Raw genomic sequence first — 22,654 nt, 5'->3', positions numbered from 1 at the left:
AGTTTATTTATAAGTTTATATTTCCTGGTGAATAGAAACGAGAGTGTGTCCTTTACAACCTTTATGAATCTTCTGGAGATACCTCTGTTTTTTATTATTTTTTCTGTATTTTGATTTCCTTCTTTAAAGCATCTAATTGCTGCTCCTTTAAGCCATGGAATTTAGGCTAGCAGATGTTCTGCTGAGTGATGAGACAGGTTCTGCCAAAGGTCAGTTGTGCTCCTGAAGCCTGCCCAGCTCATGAAGGTCCAGGGAGCAACACACCTGCTGTGGGTAACAAACCCAGATCTCCCAAACAGCAACGCAGAGCTCCACTGTAACTATATGTTTGTTGTTCTCATCTCAATTCTCCTTTATACATTAATTTTCTTTTAGAAGTTTGACTAGAGAAATTCACTTCTGAAATCAATAAAACTGTGCTGCAAAGATCTCTTCTTGGGACCCAGTTCTGCAACTCTTACGCTGAACCACTTGATCATGTAAGTAAGCCTGTTGACTTCAACAGGCCTGCTTGCATGAGTAAGTACATGCCAGCATGAGCATGCATAGTAGAATTAGTCCCTATGTGTCTCAATCCTTTCAAAGAAGTAGTCTGATCTAAACTTTGATTTCACTCCTGCTCTCTCTTTGTTAAATATTCACTGTTTTTCCCTTCAATTTTACTATCCCTATCTCCATTTATTTTTAATATATTTTTATGATCCCTTATCCACTGAGACAGAAATAAACTTTTTTCTCCTTCATAATATAAATATTTAGGATAGTAGAATGTTTAATACCGTGCTTGTTAGAATTCAAAGGCAGTTAGAGATGTGGGAACTTGTCCTAAAAGATAGCACAAACAACACATTGAAAACCAACAAGTAGTCCATAACAATTTTGATTTATATTCCCCTTCTATATTTATTTATTATTATTATTTATATTCCTTTTCTATACTCTACACATTTTTGCTCTATTCATTTTTAACATGCATATTAGGAATGATGTTAGTCACATGCAGTTCTCTTTCATGTTTCATATGTTGAAACATTATTCTGCTTAGCACGTAATTTAAAAAGTGCAGAGAAATGCATGCAAATGAACTGAGTGGGATGGTTCCAAACAGGATTCCAGCGCAGTTTTTTCCTCTTTGCTCCTTTCACCTCTGTGCACTATGGTAGATGTTTAACTGTCTGGGTTGATATACAGATCCCTCACTTCAACCTGCAGAACCAGACTCTCATGTTTCCTACGGTATTTCTTCTCCAGTACTCAGGGCTTTGGAAGAATCTGAATCTTTCTTACAGAAAACACCAGTATAAAAAAATCCAATAGACCCCTTCAAACTGTCTAGAATCAACTTGTGTATAAGTTCTTTTGATTCTGAGATGAAAAAGAATTAAATTGAACAATCTGAATTCTCCTACAACATGAAATAAATTAGATTGCAGTTTCCCAATGGATAACAGCTTGATTTGATCTGCCAAGGACTTAAAAATGAAACCCTTTCCTATTCATTTGAAGAAGATGCTGTTCAGACTAAGTATATGGTGGTCAAGTTTGTTCTTGAACTATCCTGACACCATTATTCAGCTTGAGCAGACAAGAAGCACAGGACAATTCAAACCTTTAAAAATTCTTAAAATTCTTTGTTTCCTGACAAGTCCAACTTCTTGACATACAAACAGTATTCAAGGTGAGGTCTTCTATAGCTAGTGCCTACCTGAAAATTTCCAACCACTAACATAATAGCATTAAATTTGAGGTAGAATGATGGAGTATCTATGATGTTTCTAAAACCATTTTATAGTCTTTGAAAAAGGCAAAAGTTGACAGATGAGTGAGTCCTAGAAACCTGTTCTGGTTTTTCAGTTGAATTTATTTTCACTCCCCTTTAAATAGTTCCCCTTTTCCAACAGAGAGGGGTGTTCTGGTATGGAGGGATGCACTCATTCCTGTTAAAAACTATAGAAAAGGGCATCATTATCTTCAACATGTTTCATTGCTCACAAAAAATAGGCTAATTTTGAATTTAATGTTACCCCTTCCCCAAGGCTTGGCTCAAACCTCCCTGGTAGTTAATCAGAGTGGCTTGTCTCTGCCCCTGGCATGGGTTGAGTCCTGGGTTTTTTATTTCGGTGCCTGGTGCCTTCAGCCAAAGTGACTCCAATCTGTGTCTGGGAAACAAAGGTGCTGTCCCTTGCAAAATTCACAAGGACTATAACCCAGTACACAAACAACACAATACATTACTACAAGCTCCAATCAATAAAATGCCACACTCCAAAAGAACAGTATAACACGGGGGATTTACTAGGGACAGGAAACAAATTCTGTAAGGAAGAAAAGGATTAAGATGAACAAAAAAAACTATGACAGGTTTCAGAGTAGCAGCCGTGTTAGTCTGTATTCTCAAAAAGAAAAGGAGTACTCGTGGCACCTTAGAGACTAACAAATTTATTTGAGCATAAGCTTTTGTGAGCTACAGCTCACTTCATCAGATGCATTTGTGGATTCTTGATGATGCGTTGGAGAGGTTTTGGTTGGGGGCTGAGGGTGATGGCTAGTGGCGTTCTGTTGTTTTCTTTGTTGGGCCTGTCCTGTAGTAGGTAACTTCTGGGTACTCTTCTGGCTCTGTCAATCTGTTTCTTCGCTTCTGCAGGTGGGTATTGTGGTTGTGTGAGAGCTTGATGGAGATCTTATGGGTGTTTGTCTCTGTCTGAGGGGTTGGAGCAGGTACGGTTGTGTCGTGGAGCTTGGCTCTGGACAGTGGATCATGTGGTGTGGTCTGGATGAAGGCTGGAGGCATGTAGTGGGCATAGTGGTCGGTGGGTTTCCAGTGTAGGGTGGTGTTTGTGTGACCGTCGCTTGTTGGCACTGTGGTGTCCAGGAGGTGGATCTCTTGTGTGGACTGATCCAGTCTGAGGTTGATGGTGGGATCTTGGGAGACAGGCCAGTCCTTGCTTTCTATCCCCTTTTCCCTGCTACAGCTATATTCTCACCAGACACAATGGGAGGGTGAAATAATATGTTCTTCAAAAACCTCTTCATAGGATTCCTTTAAAATAATGACTTAATTTTTCCTAATACTAGTGTCAAACAGGATGGCCAACTTTTTTTCCCTGTATTTCATTTAACTACATTTTTTTCTTTTGTTAATGGGGGGTTAGTTTGGTATCTTACCTGGTTATTTCATTTCTAATAACTGTACTAACCACAGTCCAATCCTCTCCTCAAAAGAAAAAAAATCATGGTCAGTAAAGTTTCAGCACATGAACAAATGAGATGAAAGGCATTATTACCTTCTAAATAAAACTGGTTTTTCTAAACCAAGATTGCAGCCAGCACGTTTAAACTTTCTTATACATAGACTAAAAATCGTGATGCTTACATATGCTTACATCATCCTGAATAGCGTATTTAAATATGTCTAGGCTCTAGGACTGTGTTCATGGACCATTCCCTTCAGGGCGTGGCTTAGAAACTAGCAAAAGGTCTGGCAATGTCTTCACATAACAGTGGAACAAGAACCACAGGCAGGAGTGTCACCACTCTATTTTAATACCCCTAATAAGTAATGTTCTCATTTTAGGTTGATTCTAGTCTACTGTACGCTTGTTTAGATAATTATTAGAAATAAATACAAATTAATGTACAATCACTTGGAATTATAAAGAACTATCTTAAAAACTTCAGATCAGAAATAAGAAAACTTTATGCTAACGTTTTAACTGCCATATTTAATAAGTATATTGGCATAGTTAGTTGCTGGATAAGAGTTAATTTTAGTCTTATGAGAACAAGTAAATGCTTAAAATATCAATATTTTAAAAAGCAGTCAATTGTATCTATGGTTAGCATATTGTATCTATGCAAAATTTATTAAAAGAATAATGACATAGCATTTAACACTGAGCAGCAGCTTTAGAGTTTTAGTTAATTAGACTAAGCAAATGTACATCCTGTTCAAATACTTTATTTGTGTGACCAGGATTTAATTCACTTTGACATCCCCAACAGCAGTAAGTGATGTGCCAAATATTACACCAATTTGTTTCATCTCATCATCCCTATTCAGGAGATGTTAGACTAATGATGAAGCTCTCAGCATAAGCTAGCCAGAACCCTAATTGAAAACTGGGAATGGATTTTATTATTTAGATTCCTTTAACCCAGGTAACGTTTCTATACAACATGCTGAGTGGCAGTTCAGATGGTACTGTACACAAACACCAATTAATTTTTCCTATGTGGTGACAAATTACATTAAATAAGCTGTCATTGAACAGTCCATTTCTGAGATATTTTAATATTTCATCATTATAACAAAATATAGGCAACATAGCTTTTCACAGAATTATAGAATTTAAGGTCAGAAGGGACCATTATGATCGTCTAGTCTGACCTCCTGCACAATGCAGGCCATGGAATCTTACCCACCCACTCCTGTAACAAACCCGTAACTTATGTCTGAACTATTGAAGTCCTCAAATTGTGCTTTAAAGACTTCAAGGTGCAGAGAATCCTCCAGCAAGTGACCCATGCCCCACGCTGCAGAGGAAGGCGAAAAACCCCCAGGGCCTCTGCCAATCTGCCCTGGAGGAAAATTCCTTCCCTACCCCAAATATGGCGATCAGCTAAACCCTAAGCATGTGGGCAAGACTCACCAGCCAGACACCCAGGAAAGAATTCTCTTTAGTAACTCAGATCCCACCCTGTCTAACATCTCATCAGAGGGCATTGGGCATATCTACCACTAATAGTTGAAGATCAATTAATTGCCAAAATTAGACTATCCCATCATATTATCCCCTCCATAAACTTATCAAGCTTAGTCTTGAAGCCAGATATGTCTTTTGCCCCCACTGCTTCCCTTGGAAGGCTGTTCCAGAACTTCACTCCTCTGATGGTTAGAAACCTTCATCTAAATTCAAGTCTAAACTTCCTGATGGCCAGTTTATATCCATTTGTTCTTGTGTCCATATTGGTACTGAGCTTAAATAATTCTTCTCCCTCTGTGGTATTTATCCCTCTGATACATTTATAGAGAGCAATCATATCTCCCCTCAGCCTTCTTTTGGTTAGGCTAAACAAGCCAAGCTCTTCGAGTCTCCTTTCATAAGACAGGTTTTCCATTCCTCGGATCATCCTAGTAGCCCTTCTCTATACCTGTTCCAGTTTGAATTCATCCTTCTTAAACATGGGAGACCAGAACTGCACACAGTATTCCAGGTGAGGTCTCACCAGTGCCTTGTATAATGGTGCTAACACCTCCTTATCTCTACTGGAAATACCTCGTCTGATGTATTCCAAGACTGCATTAGCTTTTTTATGGCCATATCACATTGGCAGCTCATAATCATCCTGTGATCAACCAATACTCTGAGGTCCTTCTCCTTCTCCGTTACTTCCAAGTGATGCGTCCCCAGTTTATAACAGAAATTCTTGTTATTAATCCCTAAATGCATGACCTTGCACTTTTCACTATTAAATTTCATCCTATTACTATTACTCCAGTTTACAAGGTCATCCAGATCTTCCTGTACGATATCCCAGTCCTTCTCTGTATTGGCAATACCTCCCAGCTTTGTGTCATCCGCAGACTTTATCAGCACATTCCTGCTTTTCGTGCCAAAATCAGTAATAAAAAGATTAAATAAGATTGGTCCCAAAACTGACCCCTGAGGAACTCCACTTGTAACCTCCTTCCAGCCTGACAGTTCACCTTTCAGTGTGACCCGCTGTAGTCTCCCCTTTAACCAGTTCCTTATCCACCTTTCAATTTTCATATTGATCCCCATCTTTTCCAATTTAGCTAATAATTCTCCATGTGGAACCGTATCAAATGCCTTACTTAAATTGAGGTAAATTAGATCCACTGCGTTTCCTTTGTCTAAAAAATCTGTTACCTTCTCAAAGAAGGAGATCAGGTTGGTTTGACATGATCTACCTTTTGTAAAGTCATGTTGTATTTTGTCCCAATTACCATCGACCTCAATGTCCTTAACTACTTTCTCCTTCAAATTTTTTTCCAAGACCTTGCATACTACAGATGTCAAAGTAACAGGCCTGTAGTTACCCGGATCACTTTTTCTTCCTTTCTTAAAAATAGGAACTATATTAACAATTCTCCAATCATACGGTACAACCCCTGAGTTTACAGATTCATTAAAAATTCTTGCTAATGGGCTTGCAATTTCATGTGCTAGTTCCTTTAATATTCTTGGATAAAGATTATCCGGGCCCCCTGATTTAGTTCCATTAAGCTGTTCAAGTTTGGCTTTTACCTCAGATGTTGTAATATCTACCTCCATATCGTCATTCCCATTTGTCTTCCTACCATTATCCCTAAAGCTCCTCATTAAAGACTGAGGCAAAGTATTTGTTTAGATATTGGGCCATGCCTAGATTATCCTTAACCTCCACTCCATCCTCTGTGTTAAGCGGTCCCACTTCTTCTTTCTTTGTTTTCTTCTTATTTATGTGGCTATAGAACCTTTTACTGTTGGTTTTAATTTCCTTTGCAAGGTCCAACTTTACATGGCTTTTGGCCTTTCTTAGTTTATCCCTACATGTTCTGACCTCAGTAAGGTAGCTTTCCTTGCTAATTGCTCCCATCTTCCACTCCCTGTATGCTTTACGCTTTTTCTTAATCACCTCTCTGAGATGCTTGCTCATCCAGCTTGGTCTACAACTCCTGCCTATGAATTTCTTCCCCTTTCTTGGGATGCAGGCTTCTGATAGTTTCTGCAACTTTGACTTGAAGTAATTCCAGGCCTCCTCCGCCTTTAGATCCACAAGTTTTTCAGTCCAATCCACTTCCCTAACTAATTTGCTTAATTTTTTTAAGTTAGCCCTTTTGAAATCAAAAACCCTAGTAACAGATCTATTTTCGTTTTTCCTTCCATTTAGTTTGAACTGAATTAGCTCATGATTGCTCGAACCAAGGTTGTCCCCTACAACCATTTCTTCTATGAGGTCCTCGCTACTCACCAAAACCAAATAAAAAATGGCATCCTCTCTTGTCGGTTCAGCAACTACTTGGTGAAGGAATCCATCAGCTATGGTATCCAGGAAAATCTGCGCCCTATTATTATTATTAGCACTTGTCCTCCAGTCTATATCTGGGAAGTTAAAGTCTCCCATGATCACACAATTCCCATTAGTATTTACTTCTTTAAAAACATATCCAAATTGGATCCAGGCGCACCCCAAGCACTATCCCAGGGGAGGCTCTAGTAGCTTTCTTCCCCAATATGATTTTTGCCCAGACAGACTCTGTCTTATCCATTCCATCACTTCTTATTTTTTTACAGTCTACCTCATCATTGATATACAATGCTACTCCACCACCTTTGCCTTTATTTCTGTCTTTGCTAAACAGCACATACCCTTCAATACCTGTACTCCAGTCACGACTATTATCCCACCATGTTTCTGTTATCCCTGTAATATCTCGTTTCACTTCCTGCACCAGTAGCTCTAGTTCCTCCATTTTATTACCTCGGCTTCTTGCATTGGTGTACAAACATCTTAATTTTTGCTGTTTGGCTTCGCTCACATTCTTTACCCGATTAGGCATAGACATTCTACTGCCAATATTACCTATTACATTGGTATGTACACTACCCTTCCTCCTTATGTCCATTCTACTACCCACAGCTGTATCTTTTCTTCCTTTGTTTTCTTCCCTCTCAAAGAGAAAATCCAGCGTGGAGATTACCTGGCCATCTCCCAACCATCTCCCCCAAATTCCTAGTTGATCAGTTGTGCCATCCTCCACCCTAGAAGTCTATTTCCCTCCTTACTCAGTTGAAGTCCATCCCAAGAGAACAATCCTCTGTCCATGGATGCTTCCCAGTGGCCATACATCCAAAGCCCTCCTTATAGCACCACTGCCTGAGCCATCTGTTAAGCATCATAATCTTGTCACACCTTTGTTGCCCTTCTCTAGGAACAGGCAGAATTCCACTGAAGATCACCTGAGCCTTGATTTCCTTAAGAGTCTTCCCCAGCCTGGCATAGTCTCCCATGATACGTTCCAGTGAGAATTTAGCTGTATCATGTGTTCCCACAAGAAGGATAATCAATGGATTCTTTCCCATTCCCGTTAGGATCCTCTTCAGCCTCAGGTCCACATCCCGTATCTTAGCACCCAGCGGACAGCACACCCTTCTGTTCTCTGGATCAGCTCTTGTTACAGGCCTGTCTATCCTTCTCAGTAAAGAATCCCCAATCACGTAGATCTGCCTTTTCCTGGCCATGGTGTGATTGTCCAGTCTATCCCTTGTTCCCTCTGTCTGCAAGTCCTCTCGATTCCTATTGTCCCTTGCAATCCTCTGCAACCCATCCTGTATCCTCCTGGGGCTCATATTTGGTGTTGTTATCTCCATTGACTCTTGCCCTCTTCCTATAGGACTATCTGCTCTTCTCTTCTTCCTTGCCCTCTCACCTTCAGTGACCACCTGCTGTGCCCTTTCTTCATTTTCCAACTCCACAAACTTGTTCCTGAGCTCTATTTCTCCTTCACTAGCCCGTCTTTTCCTTTGCCTGGTTCTCTTAGTCACATGCTTCCATTGTCCACTTTTCTCACCCAGCAGTATCCCCTCAGAGTTCTTTGGTCCTGCTTCCATCTGCAGGTCTGAGCTTTTCCCTTCAGCCTCCTCATGTCTTTGCTCCATCATCCGCTCGAACCCCCTTCTAAACTCAACCAGCGTTCCCACCTGCATCTCCAATCTTCAGATCTTCTCTTTGATCAGCTCTATCAGGCTGCAATTCATAAAGACGAAACTCTTTTCAGGTACCCCCTCCAGGATCATGTACATGCCACAGCTTCTGCATCCAGTCATCTTCATTGTGTCTTCCACTATTTGAGTCACTACCACTGCTGCTTCTGTATTTGTCATAGCCTTCTCACCTAAGTCCTGTTAGTCCGGAAAACACAAACCAAACCAAAACACCACCACCCTCAGCAGAACAAACCCTCAACGAACACCAAAACACTACCAGACCACCACATACTCCCTTCACTAGCCTGTCTGTTCCTCTGCCTGGCTCTCTTAGTCTTTCCCCCAAACTCCCTTTAGAAACTCCCACTCAAACTCCCCTTTTATAGTGCTCTTACTGAAAAAGATGAAATATTAAAATATATATACAGTTTTTGATTGAATGTCATGCAGCTTGTTTCCCATTTGTTACAAAAGACATGTTACAAATGTAACAAATGGGAAACAAAGCAGCATGACATTCAATGAAAAACAAATGAATCCCAGAGCTGGGGAATATTGGTGATTGAAAATGTAATGCAACCTTTTCTGTTAAGGGAGTCTTGATCAAGAAGATGTTTGCAAAGTTGTTCAGCTATATAGATGACATCATGACTGGGCATACCACCCACCTGGGTCCCAGGACTGTCAAGAAGACTCATGGTTCTGGTCTAGGACTCTTCTGGGAGACTAGGAATAATAGGCAGGGGCTAGGAGTAATTGAACTTCCTTAACTTTGCAGGAAACCAGCTGGAACTTATAGAAAGAGGAAGTTATGAGCTTGGGTATACCTGGAAAGCCAAACAACTATGTTGACAGAATTAAGCTGCCTGCACAGGGGATTTGTTAGTCTGACATGTTTAAATGCTGAGGAAAGGGAATTGGGGGCTTTTGTTTCTCTGACCTGAAGAAAGGAAAAAAACAGATTTTTGTTCATTTAAACTCTGAGGTATGAGGATTTGGGACTTTTGCTTCCATTGACAGAATGTTAGGGTGGGGTTTAGGGTGTGCTCTAAAAAGAGCTTTTTTCTTTCATTTTCTTCTTTTGATTTATCTAGTTTCTTTTCTGCTGAAGGGCCAGTTGTGCACATTGGTTATATCTGGTTCTGAGTTGCTTTACAACCTTAGATAAATCTTGCTTATTAACCCTTGAGGTGGGTGGTTCTTATGGTTTGCATAGCTGCTTTGGCTCCCTGTAAAATTCCAGGGATGTGGCTGATAACCTAGAAATCCTTGAATGGTCTTGGGGACCCTTCAACCTTGCTGGACTCTGACCCTATATGGCAACAGTGCATTTGCCACTGAACACTTTATGATATATATTCAGGGATACTCCTGCCATAAGTTCCTAATATTAATCTTTTCAAGACCACAAGGAGAGTGTTCTCTGAGCAGACCCCTCACACTTGGAACTGACTGCTTTTCGTAGTCATTCAGAACAACATGCAAGGTGCATTTGTTTAGTTTTGCATTTGGTTCATTTTATTTTGCTTGACAACTTTGTTGCTGAGATACCTAGCTTTGTCAGTTCTGTCTATCCTCGGTGGGTAGCTTTCTTTGATGTTTTTTGTGGTTTTTCTCCGTCCCCTCTTTTTTTTTTTTTTTTTCACAGCAGTTGGCTGCCATGGTGATTTTGCTTGCAACATTTTGCAGTTAGGAATATGCAGCATTTCATGGCATCCACGTTGCTTCTTATAAAAAATTGACTATACAAAACAATTTTTTGTAATGTAATTCAAGCAGAAAATGAAACAATTATTTGAAATAAAAACAAATATTGGTATGTAAATTATATGCCATGACTGGCAGAAAACTAAATTTAAATAATTGTGAAAAAGTACCAAAGTGTAAATACTGATTTATTAATTAATCATCTCAGTGAAACATTATTAAATGGTTTATTTATAATATCTATAATATAGAATGTGTCTATTTAACTATCTAGTTATCCAACCAAAGTAAAGCAATTACAGCTTTATTGTTGGTAATATGTAATAAGTTAGTAACTTTATGTCATTATTAAGGTTGTGAGTTTGTAATGGAAGTCACGGATTCTGTGACTTTCCGTGACTTCTGCAGTGCGCGGTGGACCTGGCTCAAGAGCAGCTCAAGCAGCCCCTGCGCCATTCGCACCGGTCACTGCTGGGGCAGTCTCATGCAGCAGAGGTTGGGTTTGGGAGCGGGCAGAGGGTTGGGGCACAGGATGGGGTGAGGCGGGCTCTGGGCGGCGCTTACCTGGGGGGCTCCCCGGAAGTTTTAGTCAAGAGTAGTTTTAGTAAAAATCATGGACAGGTCACAAGGCCGTGAATTTTTGTTTACTGCCCATGACCTGTCCATGATTTTTGCTAAAAATACCCAGGATTAAAATGTAGCCTTAGTCATTATTATCTGGTTGATAAGGAACTAATGCATTAATTATTTGAGAAATAACATGAATCAATCATTTCTATTTTTATGGCAACCATTTATCAAAGCCATTTTGGTGTCTCAGGAGCAAATACAACTAAATCATGCACAATCGTAAATTTTAACTTTAATAAAATTCTGTGTTAAAATGAAGTCATGACATTGTTCCAAAGATTTTAACAAATACAAGACTTAGTGGTGCTTTTGAAAAGAAGCAATGAATATATCAAAAGAGTATATTTGTATGCATTAGTTTTCAATCTTAGTTGCACAGTTACATTTTCAGAGAGGCATATTGATAGTTAGCGCCACTCCCATTCGCCTTAGAGTGACTTTCACTGCTAATTCTCCGTGCTGCTATGAAAATGCACCTCTTAGAATTATTATTACTTTTTTGCTGCAGACATATAAAGCAAGTCAACTCTTCAGTTTGGCTTTGTGTACTTCAGGGTTATACGCCAGTAGTTACCTAGCTCTTAAGCAGTCTGATCTGTTGTTCTTCATGATGCTATTTTCTGTTTGTCCTAACTTTTCTCCCTGTGGTGATTTAACTGCTTGACCACTTAATTGTTGAAAGGGGAGGTATGTCTTGTACCCTTGCATTCAGTTTTCTCAGAATTTCTGTGATGAATTGCTGTTTCAGCATTTGTCAGATGATGGATAGCTTCATCTCAAATCGTTGTCCACAGCTAATTCTTCAAGGTGAACTTAATGTGGGAATTTCTGGCTGAATTATGTTTCTCACATGTGGAATACATCAGGTATCTCCTTCTACTCGTAACAGATACTTAATAGATAATTTAATAAATAGACATGTGAAGTACTGTACTCGAGAGTATGCACTGGAGCTGTACAATTTCTCTGTGAAGACAAATGACTTGGGATTTGATTCTGCCACATTGAGTAGTCTCATTATATTGAATGGAGTGCTTGTGGAGTAATTTGCTACCCATTGTGACAATCAGGCTCTTCTTCAGGCTCTAACAGAAACAGAGCTTAGAAAGTATAGCTATGCAGTATTAAACCAAAGCATATAAGATCAAAGATCAATGGAGTCTTGCTTCATGTTAACTTTGAGGTCAGTGTATAGAAAAAACTAGGGAACTGAACTGATTTAATTATTGAAGGAAATCACTTAGTTTCTAAATTGTGCACAAAAAAACATTAATAAAGAAAAAGATTGAATTCAGTATCTCCTTTTAAAGCTTATTAATTTGAAACTTTTACAGTCCATAAATGTACTTAGTGGTATTTAAAACTTATCACCTTTTTTTTAGATGAGTGCATCAGCTAAGTGCACACATTTTTCCTCCTACAGATCTTCTGCTTAGCAGGATGATTATTTGATTGAAATATATTGTCCATGGAAGTGTGCATGATACAAGCCATGCAAAATCTTCTGGTCAGTATTTGACCAAAGGTGTATAGAAAACAAATGTTAACTATGTGTCTGAGGATTCTTTTGTTAGCTTTTTAACAAATTAGGGAACAGACACTGTAAAGGTCTATGGAGGAGAAAGCATTTTATATATGCATTTTGCTGGATGCAAAGATTTGATTACTGCAGTGTGCTTTGTTTGGCGGTACACTGAAAGACTACGGAGAAACTCATTTGGTGCAGATTGCAGCTACCTACCTGTTAGGTAGTACAACCAAACACTATGTGTTACACCATCCAAGAAATACATAGGCTTTGCTCAAGGAGTTGACTTTGATTTGCTAAGCCCTGTGTGGCTGTTGTCCTGGCTATCTGAAAAATCATCTTTCTACCCTTCTCTCACCATAATAGATGAGGTCAGCTGGTGTGTCCAAGCTGATTGTCCCTAGTTTTTTGTCGGGTGCTGGTGCCGGAATGGTTTCAGGGCAGGACTTTACACTCTGAAATTTACTCCCCATGCTTATCAAATGAAGAGACATAAATGAATAAGGTAGCAAAGGACTTGATCCTGCCCCCACTCAAGTCATTGGGGTTTTTGTCATTTGATTGAACTAGAGCAGAATTGGGGCCCAAAACTGAAGACACCTCTAACTACTACATCTTCCCAAAAATGTATTGGGCAGTGTGGTCTGGAAGAATGAGCACAAAGCTGGGAGTCACTGACTCACTGAAGTGACTTGCTCTGGGCCACACACTTTTCAGTCTCAATCTCCCCATTTGACATTAGTTTTATGCCATTGTAACTCCTCTGAACAGAACTGAGAATCGGGGCTGATAAATTTAATTCATGAAAACTATGTAGTATCCCTCAGTCTTTTTTAGGTGTACGGTACAGATACAGCTAATAGTGAAGTTTGATATCACCAGGGCTGCTAATTTTAAATAATAAAAAAAAAACTAGGAAAGTGTTGTCTCCAGTTGCTAGCTAAGGGCCAAATTCTCCTCTCCTTAATGACTTGAAAAAGTCTCTCTGAAGTTGCATATATTAAATAACATCAAGGCACTTTGAGAAATTACATGGACCAAAAGAATTGTTAACCTTTGCAATTACATTTATCAAAGCTGTAAACTGTTCAGTGTTCCCTCTCATTGTAATGTGTCCAAAAATATGTCTAATGTTTGGAGAGGGGTTATTTTGCACACAGGAGGAGCCTGGTCTATACTACAGCATTAGATTGACATAAGGCAGCTTACGTAGACCTAATGTCTATTAAGTCAGTGTATAAATTACAGCCTTGCTCCTGTTGGTGTTAAGTGCCCTACTACACTAATAACTCCACATCCATGAGAGGCATAGAGCTTATGTCAGTGTAGTTAGGGTGACACAGTGTTCCAGTAGATGCTGCGTTACTTACAGCTATTAGCTGTCATTCTTGTCAATTTCATGGCTCCACTGGAGCCATAATATTGACAAGAAAGTCAGCTTCGGGCTCCCCAGACAGCCTGCTGCCTGGTCTCTGCTCCAAGCTGGGCTGCCACCCGTGTTCCTGACTCAGGCTGCCTCCAGGGTTCCCCATGGGGAGCCCTGCTGTCCCCCTGGGGTCTCCGCTCCCAGCCAGGCTCCACCCAGGCTCCTGGCTCCCCACTCCAATCTGGGCTGCCACCTGGGTTCTCAGCTCCCCACCAGGAGCACGGTACCTGACCAGATTCCGGGCACAGATCTCCCCACTGGGAGTCCAGTTTGCCCCCACCCCCAGGGTTCTCCACTCCCAGCTGGGAATGAGGCAGCTACACCGGGTTTCTCAGCTCCCCACTGAGAACGGGGCAGCTACACTGAGCTTTTCAGCTCTCCACCAGAACAGGGCAACTGCACCGGGCTTCTTGGCTCCCTGCCAGGAATGGTGCAGCTGACTGGACACCAGAAATGGATCTCCCTGCCGGAACCCTGGCTGCCCTCAGCTGGGAGCTATGTGCCCAGCGTCTGGTTTGTTGCTGTGCTCCTGGTGAGGAGTGGAGAGCCCAAGGGGGCAGCCAGTCTTTGGGCAGGGAGATCTGTGTGTGTCTGGTCAGCTGCCCCATTCACAGTGGGAAGCGGGGAGCTGGTGGGGAGCTACCCATGGAGCTGAGAACCCTGGTTTTCAGGCCCCCACACTGCCCCTCTTAAGTCAGTGGAAGCACTCCTAGTGAGGACGCATACCACCAACAGAAGAATGGCAGTATGGACATGAACCACTGCAGTAATTACTGTACCTAACCTAGGTTGACTTAAGTTTATAGTGTAGACATGCTTGGCAGGTGGTGTATGTATGCATCCAGTGCAAAGAGCTCCTTGCCCTCAGACACTGTGTATGGACTTTGGGGACCAGAGTAGCTGAACTGGAGGAGCTGAGGGAGACAAAGAGGTACATAGATGAGACTTTCCAGGACACATTAAACGGTCCCACCCCCGGTCTGACAGCCTCTGTGCTGTTGAGGAGGATGAAAGTCCCTGGGAAGGAGAGCATCTAACTGGAGCAGAGGGAAACAATCCCATAGTTGGGACTCTCCTTCCAGATGATGATACGGTATCCTCTCGCACTGAGGATACCTCTCCGGGCGAGGGAACTCCAGCTATTAGAAAGAGACAGGTATTAGTAATGTGCGATTCGATCATTAAAAATATAGATAGCTGGGTTTGTGATGACCGGGAAAACCACATGGTGACTTGCCAGTCAGGTGCGAAGGTTGCGGATTTCTCGAGACATCCAGATAGACTTATGTGTAGTGCTGGAGAGGAGCCAGTGATGTAGGTATCAGTGACATAGGGAAGGATAGGAGAGAGGCCCTGGAGGCCAAATTTAGGCTGTTAGGTAAGAGACTGAAGGACCAGGACCTCCATGGTAGCATTCTCTGAGATGCTCCCAGTTTTACGTGCAGGGCCAGTTGGACAGGCAGAACTGCAGGGTCTCAATATGTGGATGAGATGATGGTATAGGGAGGAGGGGTTTAGATTTACTAGGAACTGGGGACACTTTGGGGGAAAGGGGGAGCCTATACAGGAAGGATGGGCTCCGCCTAAACCAAAATGGAACCAGATTGCTGGCACTTAACATTAAAAAGATCGTAGCTCAGTTTTTAAACTAAGGACTGAGGGAACGCTGACAAGTGCGGAGGAGCACGTGTTTGGACATCCCTTAGGGTAGGATCTATTAATAGAGAATCTCTGTGTCCTAGTGAGGACGAGAGGATGGAAAATGATAAAATACAGGCAGGGTCTGATCAGAAACAGTCAAATAAAAAAGAGTCCCATTCAATTTCATCGTGTAATGGAAGACAGCTAAAAGGAGACAAGTTTTTAAAGTGCTTATATAACAGTGCTAGAAGTCTAAATAATAAAATGGGTAAACTAGGGTGCCTCTTATTAAATTACGATATTGATATAATAGGCATCACAGAAACCTGGAGGAATGAAGATAATCAATGGGATACAGTAATACCAGGGTACAAAATATATCAGGACAGAAGAGGTCATGCTGGTGGGGGAGTGGCACTATATGTGAAAGAAAGCGTAGAATCAAATGAAGTAAAAATTGTAAATGAATCAAACTGTACCATAGAATCTCTACGGATAGAAATTCCGTGCTCTAATAATAAGAATATAGCGGTGGGGATATATTACCAACCACCTGACCAGGATGGTGATAGTGACTGTGAAATGCTCAGGGAGATTAGAGAGGCTATTAAAATAAAATTAAAAAAACACCTCAATAATAATAATGGGGGATTTCAATTATCCCCATATTGACTGGGTACATGTTACCTCAGGACAGGATGCAGAGATAAAGTTTCTTGATACCTTAAATGACTGCTTCTTGGAGCAGCTGGTCCTGGAACCCACCAGAGGAGAGGCAATTCTTGATTTAGTCCTAAGTGGAGCACAGGATCTGGTCCAAGAGGTGAATATAGCTGGACCGCTTGGTAATAGTGACCACAGTATAATTAAATTTAATATCCCTGTGGCAGAAAAAATACCACAGAGGCCCAACACTGTAGCATTTAATTTCAGAAAGGGGAACTACACAAAAATGAGGTTAATTAAACCAAAATTAAAGGGTACAGTGCCAAAAGTGAAATCTCTTCAAGCTGTGTGGAAACTTTTTAAAGACTCCATAATAGAGGCTCAACTTAAATGTATACCCCAAATTAAAAAACATAGTAAGAGAACCAAAAAAGTGCCACCGTGGCTAAACAAGAAAGTAAAAGAAGCAGAGAGAGGCAAAAAGGCATCCTTTAAAAAGTGGAAGTTAAATCCTAGTGAGGAAAATAGAAAGGAGCACATACACTTGCAAATGAAGTGTAAAAATCCAATTAGGAAGGCCAAAAAAGAATTTGAGGAACAGCTAGCCAAAGACTCAAAAAAGTAATAGCAATTTTTTTTTAAGTACATCAGAAGCAGGAAGCCGGCTAAACACCCAATGGGGCCACTGGACGATCACGGTGCTAAAGGAGCACTCAAGGACAATAAGGCCATTGCAGAGAAATTAAATGAATTAGTTGCATTGGTCTTCATGGCTGAGGATGTGAGGGAGTTCCCAAACCCGAGCCATTCTTTTTAGGTGACAGATCTGAGGAACTGTCCCAGATTGAGGTGTCATTAGAGGAGGTTTTGGAACAAATTGATAAATTAAACAGCAATAAGTCACTAGGACCTGATGGTATTCACCCCAGAGTTTCTGAAGGAACTCAAATGTGAAATTGCAGAACTAATAACTGTAGTCTGTAACCTATCATTTAAATGAGTTTCTGTACCAGATGACTGGAGGATAGCTAATGTGATGCCAATTTTTAAAAAGGACTCCAGAGATGATTCCAGCAATTACAGGCCTGTAAGCCTGACTTCAGTACTGGGCAAACTGGTTGAAACTATAATAAAGAACAATATTGACAGACATATAGATGAACATAATTTGTTGAAAAAGAGTCAACATGGTTAGTAAAGGGAAACCATGCCTCACCAATCTGCTAGAATTATTTGTGGACCAAGGGGATCCAGTGGATATAGTGTACTTAGATTTTCAGAAAGCCTTTGACACCAAAGGCTCTCACCCAAAGTAAGCTGCTATGAGATAAGAGGGAAGGGTGCTCTCATTGATTGCTAACCGGTTAAAAGATAGGAAACAAAAGGTAGGTATAAATGGTCAGTTTTCAGAACGGAGAGAGGTAAATAGTGGTGTCCCCCCACCAGTCCTATTCAACATATTCATAAATGATCTGGAAAAAGGGATAAACAGGGAGGTGGCAAAATTTGCAGATGATACAAAATTACTAAAGATAGTTAAGACCCAGGCAGACTGCGAAGAGCTACAAAAGGATCTCTCAAAACTGGATGACTGGGCAACAAAACGGCAGATGAAACTTAATGTTGATAAATGCAAAGTAATGCACATTGGAAAACATAATCCCAACTATACATATAAAACGATGGGGTCTAAATTAGCTGTTACCACTCAAGAAAGAGATCTTGGAGTCATTGTGGATAGTTTTCTGAAAACGTCCACTCAATGTGCAGTGGCAGTCAAAAAAGCAAACAGAATGCTGGGAATAATTAAGAAAGGGATAGATAATAGGACAGAAAATATCATGTTGCCTCTATATAAATCCATGGTATGTCCACATCTTGAATACTGTGTGCAGATGTGGTTGCCCCATCTCAGAAAAGATATATTGGAATTGGAAAAGGTTCAGAAAAGGACAACAAAGTGATTAGGGGATGGAACGGCTTCCATATGAGGAGAGATTAATAAGACTGGGACTTCTCAGTTTGGAAAAGAGATGGCTAAGGGGAATATGATTGAGGTCTATAAAATCATGACTGGTGTAGCGAAAGTAGATAAGGAAGTGTTGTTTACTACTTTTCATAACACAAGAACTAGGAGTCACCAAATGAAATTAATAGGCAGCAGGTTTTAAAACAAATAAAAGGAAATATTTCTTCACTCAAGGCACAATCAACAAAGAACTCCTTGCCAGAGGATGTTGTGAAGGCCAAGACTATAACATGGTTCAAAAAAGAACTAGATAAATTCATGGAGGATAGGTCCATCAATGGCTCTTAGCCAGGATGGGCAGGAATGGTGTCCCTGGCTTCTGTTTGCCAGAAGCTGGGAATGAGCGACAGGGGATGGATCACTTGGTGATTGCCTGTTCTGTTCATTCCCTCTGGTGCACCTGGCACTGTCCACTGTTGGAGGACAGGATGCTGGGCTCGATGGACCTTTGGTCTGACCCAGTAGGACCTTTCTAATGTTCTTAAGTAACTTCCAGGATGAGTGTGTTTCTTGCCTGCGCTATAATATGGAGCAGTATCATTGTACATTTATGTTGCTTTCTGCAGGTTTTTAAGGAACATTTCTGTCCATATAATAACTTAAATATATGTTTTTGGATTCTGATCTATACCCTTTGAGAAACCAGTAACTGTTTAGGAGATGTTATGACAACAGATACCTGACTTAATTCTGTCTCTCACTGCAGCTGCACTCTGAGTGTCACTCTGGAGCAGGCGATAATTCTTGCTCGGAGCCACGGACTACCTCCTCGCTATATTATGCAAGCTACAGATGTGATGCGCAAACAGGTAAGTCAGCCTTACACTTTAGAATGTTAACAGTTCTCCACAGGAATTTCATGTGTTCAGCCAAAAAAATGAATTAACTAGTCATTTTACTCAAGAGTGGTAGTGACTTGGATAATTATAATATCCAAGAACTGGCTGTCTCCTTAAATTAGTTACAAGATAATTTGAGAATGGTCTGACTTTTTTTTAGACAAAGGAAATGCAGTAGATCTAATCTACCTGGATTTCAGTGGGATTTCATATGGGAAATTATTCGTTAAATTGGAGAAGATGGGGATTAATATGAGAATTGAAAGGTGGATAGGGATTTTGTTAAAGGGGAGACTACAATGGGTCATACTAAAAGGTGAACTGTCAGGCTGGACGGAGGTTACTAGTGGAGTTCCTCAGGGATCGGTCTTTGGACCAATCTTATTTAACATTTTTAGTACTGACCTTGGCACAAAGTGTGCTAATAAAATTTGCGGATGACACAAAGTTGGGAGGTATAGTCAATATGGAGGAGGACTGGAATATTATACAAGATCTGGATGATCTTGTAAACTGGAGTAATAGAAATGGGATAAAATTTAATAGTGCACAGTGCAAATTTAATAGTGAACATGCATTTAGGGACTAATAACAATAGAATTGTTGCTATACGCTGCGGACTTATCAGTTGAAAGAGACTCAGGAGGAGAAAGACTTGGGTGCATTGGTTGATCACAGGATGACTATGAGCTGTCAATGTGATGTGGCCGTGAAAAAGGATAAAGCAGTCCTAGGGTGCATCTGGTGAGGTATTTCCAGTAGAGACAGGAAAGTGTTAGTAAAATTATACAAGGCACTGGTGAGACTTCATCTGGAATACTGTGTGCAATTCTGGTCTCCCATGTTTAAGAAATATTAATTCAAACTGGAACAGATGCAGAGAAGGGCTACTAGAATGATCCAAAGAATGGAAAATCTACCTTATTAGAGATTACTCAAAGATCTTGGCTTATTTAGCCTAACCAAAAGAAGGCTGAGGGCAGATATGATTGCGGTCTATAAACACATCAGAGGGATAAGAACCAGGGAGGGAGAGGAGTTATTTAAGTTAAGCACCAATGTGGACCCAAGAACAAATGGATATAAACTGGCCATCAACAAGTCTAGGGTCAAAATTAGGCAAAGATTTCTAACTATCAAAGGAGTGAAGTTCTGGAACAGCCTTCCCAGGGGAGCAGTGGGGCAAAACACCTAACTGGCCTCATGACTGAGCTTGATAAGTTTTTGGAGGGGATGGTATGATGGGCTGCCTACAATGGCATGTGGCCTATCTGTGACTGCCAGTAGCAAAAATCACCAATGGCCAGAGACAGAACACTAAATGGGGAGGGCTCTGGGTTACTGCAGAAAATTCTTTACTTGGTGAGTCTTGCCCACATGCTCAGGATCAAACTGATGGATATATTTGAGGTCTGGAAGAAATTTTCCCACGGGTCAGACTGGCAATTGGCAGATTGGCTAAGCAGCAGTTCTGCAGAAAAGGACCCGGGGATTACAGTGGACGAGAAGCTGGATATGAGTCAACAGTGTGCCCTTCTTCCCAAGAAGGCTCACAGTATATTGGGCTGCATTATTAGGAGCATTGCCAGCAGATCGAGGGAAGTGATTATTCCCCTCTATTCGGCACTGGTGAGGCCATATCTGGAGTATTGCATCCAGTTTTGGGCCCCCCACTACAGAAAGGATATGGACAAATGGGAGAGAGTCCAGCAGAGGGCAATGAAAATGATTAGGAGGCTGGGGCACATAACTTATGAGGAGAGGCTGAGGGAACTGGTCTTATTTAGTTTGCAGAAGAGAAGAGTGAGGGAGGATTTGATAGCTGACTTCCACTACCTGAAGAAGAGTTCCAAAGAGGATGGAGCTCGGCTGTTCTCAGTGGTACCAGATGACAGAACAAGGAGCAATGGTGTCAAGTTGCAGTGGGGAAGGTCTAGGTTGGATATTGGGAAACACTATTTCACTAGGAGGGTGGTGAAGCACTGGAATGGTTTACCTAGGGAGGTGGTGGAATCTCCTTCCTTTGAGGTTTTTAAGGTCAGGCTTGACAAAACCCTGGCTGGGATGATTTAGTTGTGGTTGGTCCTGCTTAGAGCAGAGGGTTGGACTTGATGGCCTCCTGAGGTCTCTTCCATGATTCTATGATTGTCAGAGACTCTGTGGGAGTTTTGCCTTCCTCTGCAGCCGTGGTTCTCAACCGGGGGGCCGCAAGCAGGTTTCAGGGGGCCAGTGTTAGACTCGCTAGAACGCAGGGCAGAAAGCCAAAGCCCTGCTGGACAGGACTGCAACATGGGCACTGAGCCCCACCACCTGGGGCTGAAGCTGAAGACTGAGCAACTTAGCTTTGTGGTGCCCCCCTGTGGCATAGAGCCCCAGGCAATTGCCCTGTTTGCTACCCCTAACGCCAGCCCTGGCTTTTATATGCAGAAAAACAGTTGTTGTGGCACAGCTGTGCCGTGGAGTTTTTATAGCATGTGGGGTGGCCCTGAGAAAGAAAAAGGTTGAGACCCCCTGCTCTGCAGCATGGGGCATGGATCACTTTCAGGTTTAAACTAGTAGAAATGGTTAATTCTCTAAAAACAACGAGGAGTCCTTGTGGCACCTTAGAGACTAATACATTTATTTGGGCATAAGCTTTCGTGGGCTAAAACCCACTTCATCAGATGCATGGAGTGGAAAATACAGTAAGCAGGAATAAATATACAGCACATGAAAAGATGGGAAACTCAAAGTCTTTAAACCATGATTTGAGGACTTCAGTAACTCGGCCACAGGTTAGGGTCCATCACAGGAGTGAGTGATGTTCTGTGGCCTACAATGTGCAGGAGGTCAGATTAGATGATCATGATGGTTAGAGCCCTATGTTGATACAAAATTTATATCCATGGATGCAGATATCCGTGGATATGAATTGGTATCTGCGGAGGGCTCTACTGGGAACCACAACGGTGAAAGCAGCAGCATGTCAGGCCACCACTCACAGGAGCCAGCGGGCAACTCCTCCGGCATGGCTGTACCGCTGTTTTTCGAATAGGCTGGAGGAAGACAAGGTAAAAGGTAATCTACTGAGAGAAAGATTGGCTACAATAGTGTAATGAGAGATGACCAAGGCCTAAAAAAGCTTTTTAATAATAGGGATGGAAGGAAATGAATACTTTTTTTGGAGGAAATAATGAGTAGATTTAGCAAGACTATAGATTTGGAGGGGCGGGGTGGGGGGAACAAGAATAATTGTTTTAAATACACGTACTATACAAGTATCTAGTCAGATATTCATAAATGTTTTAATTACATAGTGGGTACAATATACCCTGTGCCATTTAATGTATCTTCAGAGAATCTTATTATTCAATTCAAACTGAGAAAACACAAACACAGACTAAGGGTGAAATTTATCACCGTGCAGAGTGTGGAAGGCTCTCTGAACTCTATATTAAGGATTCAGAGTAAGTGGAGTTTGAGTAGTATGAAAGACCT

The 22,654-nt window shown here is 41.3% G+C and overlaps 1 protein-coding gene across 4 annotated transcripts in view; it reads left to right on the top strand.

Moving 5' to 3' along the window:
* The window catches only part of PREX2 (phosphatidylinositol-3,4,5-trisphosphate dependent Rac exchange factor 2), a 317,368-nt gene that overhangs the window by 254,989 nt on the left and 39,725 nt on the right, over window positions 1-22,654 (top strand). For all 4 annotated transcript variants that reach the window (XM_073330905.1, XM_073330906.1, XM_073330908.1 and 1 more), the window contains one exon: window positions 19,045-19,147. In XM_073330905.1, coding sequence (XP_073187006.1) covers window positions 19,045-19,147 — 103 coding nt within the window. The remainder of the gene's footprint in view (window positions 1-19,044; window positions 19,148-22,654) is intronic.

This window comes from Lepidochelys kempii, chromosome 2 (genome assembly GCF_965140285.1).
Source record: "Lepidochelys kempii isolate rLepKem1 chromosome 2, rLepKem1.hap1, whole genome shotgun sequence".
Lineage (NCBI taxonomy): Eukaryota > Metazoa > Chordata > Testudines > Cheloniidae > Lepidochelys > Lepidochelys kempii.
This window is presented reverse-complemented; position numbering and strand designations above follow the sequence as displayed.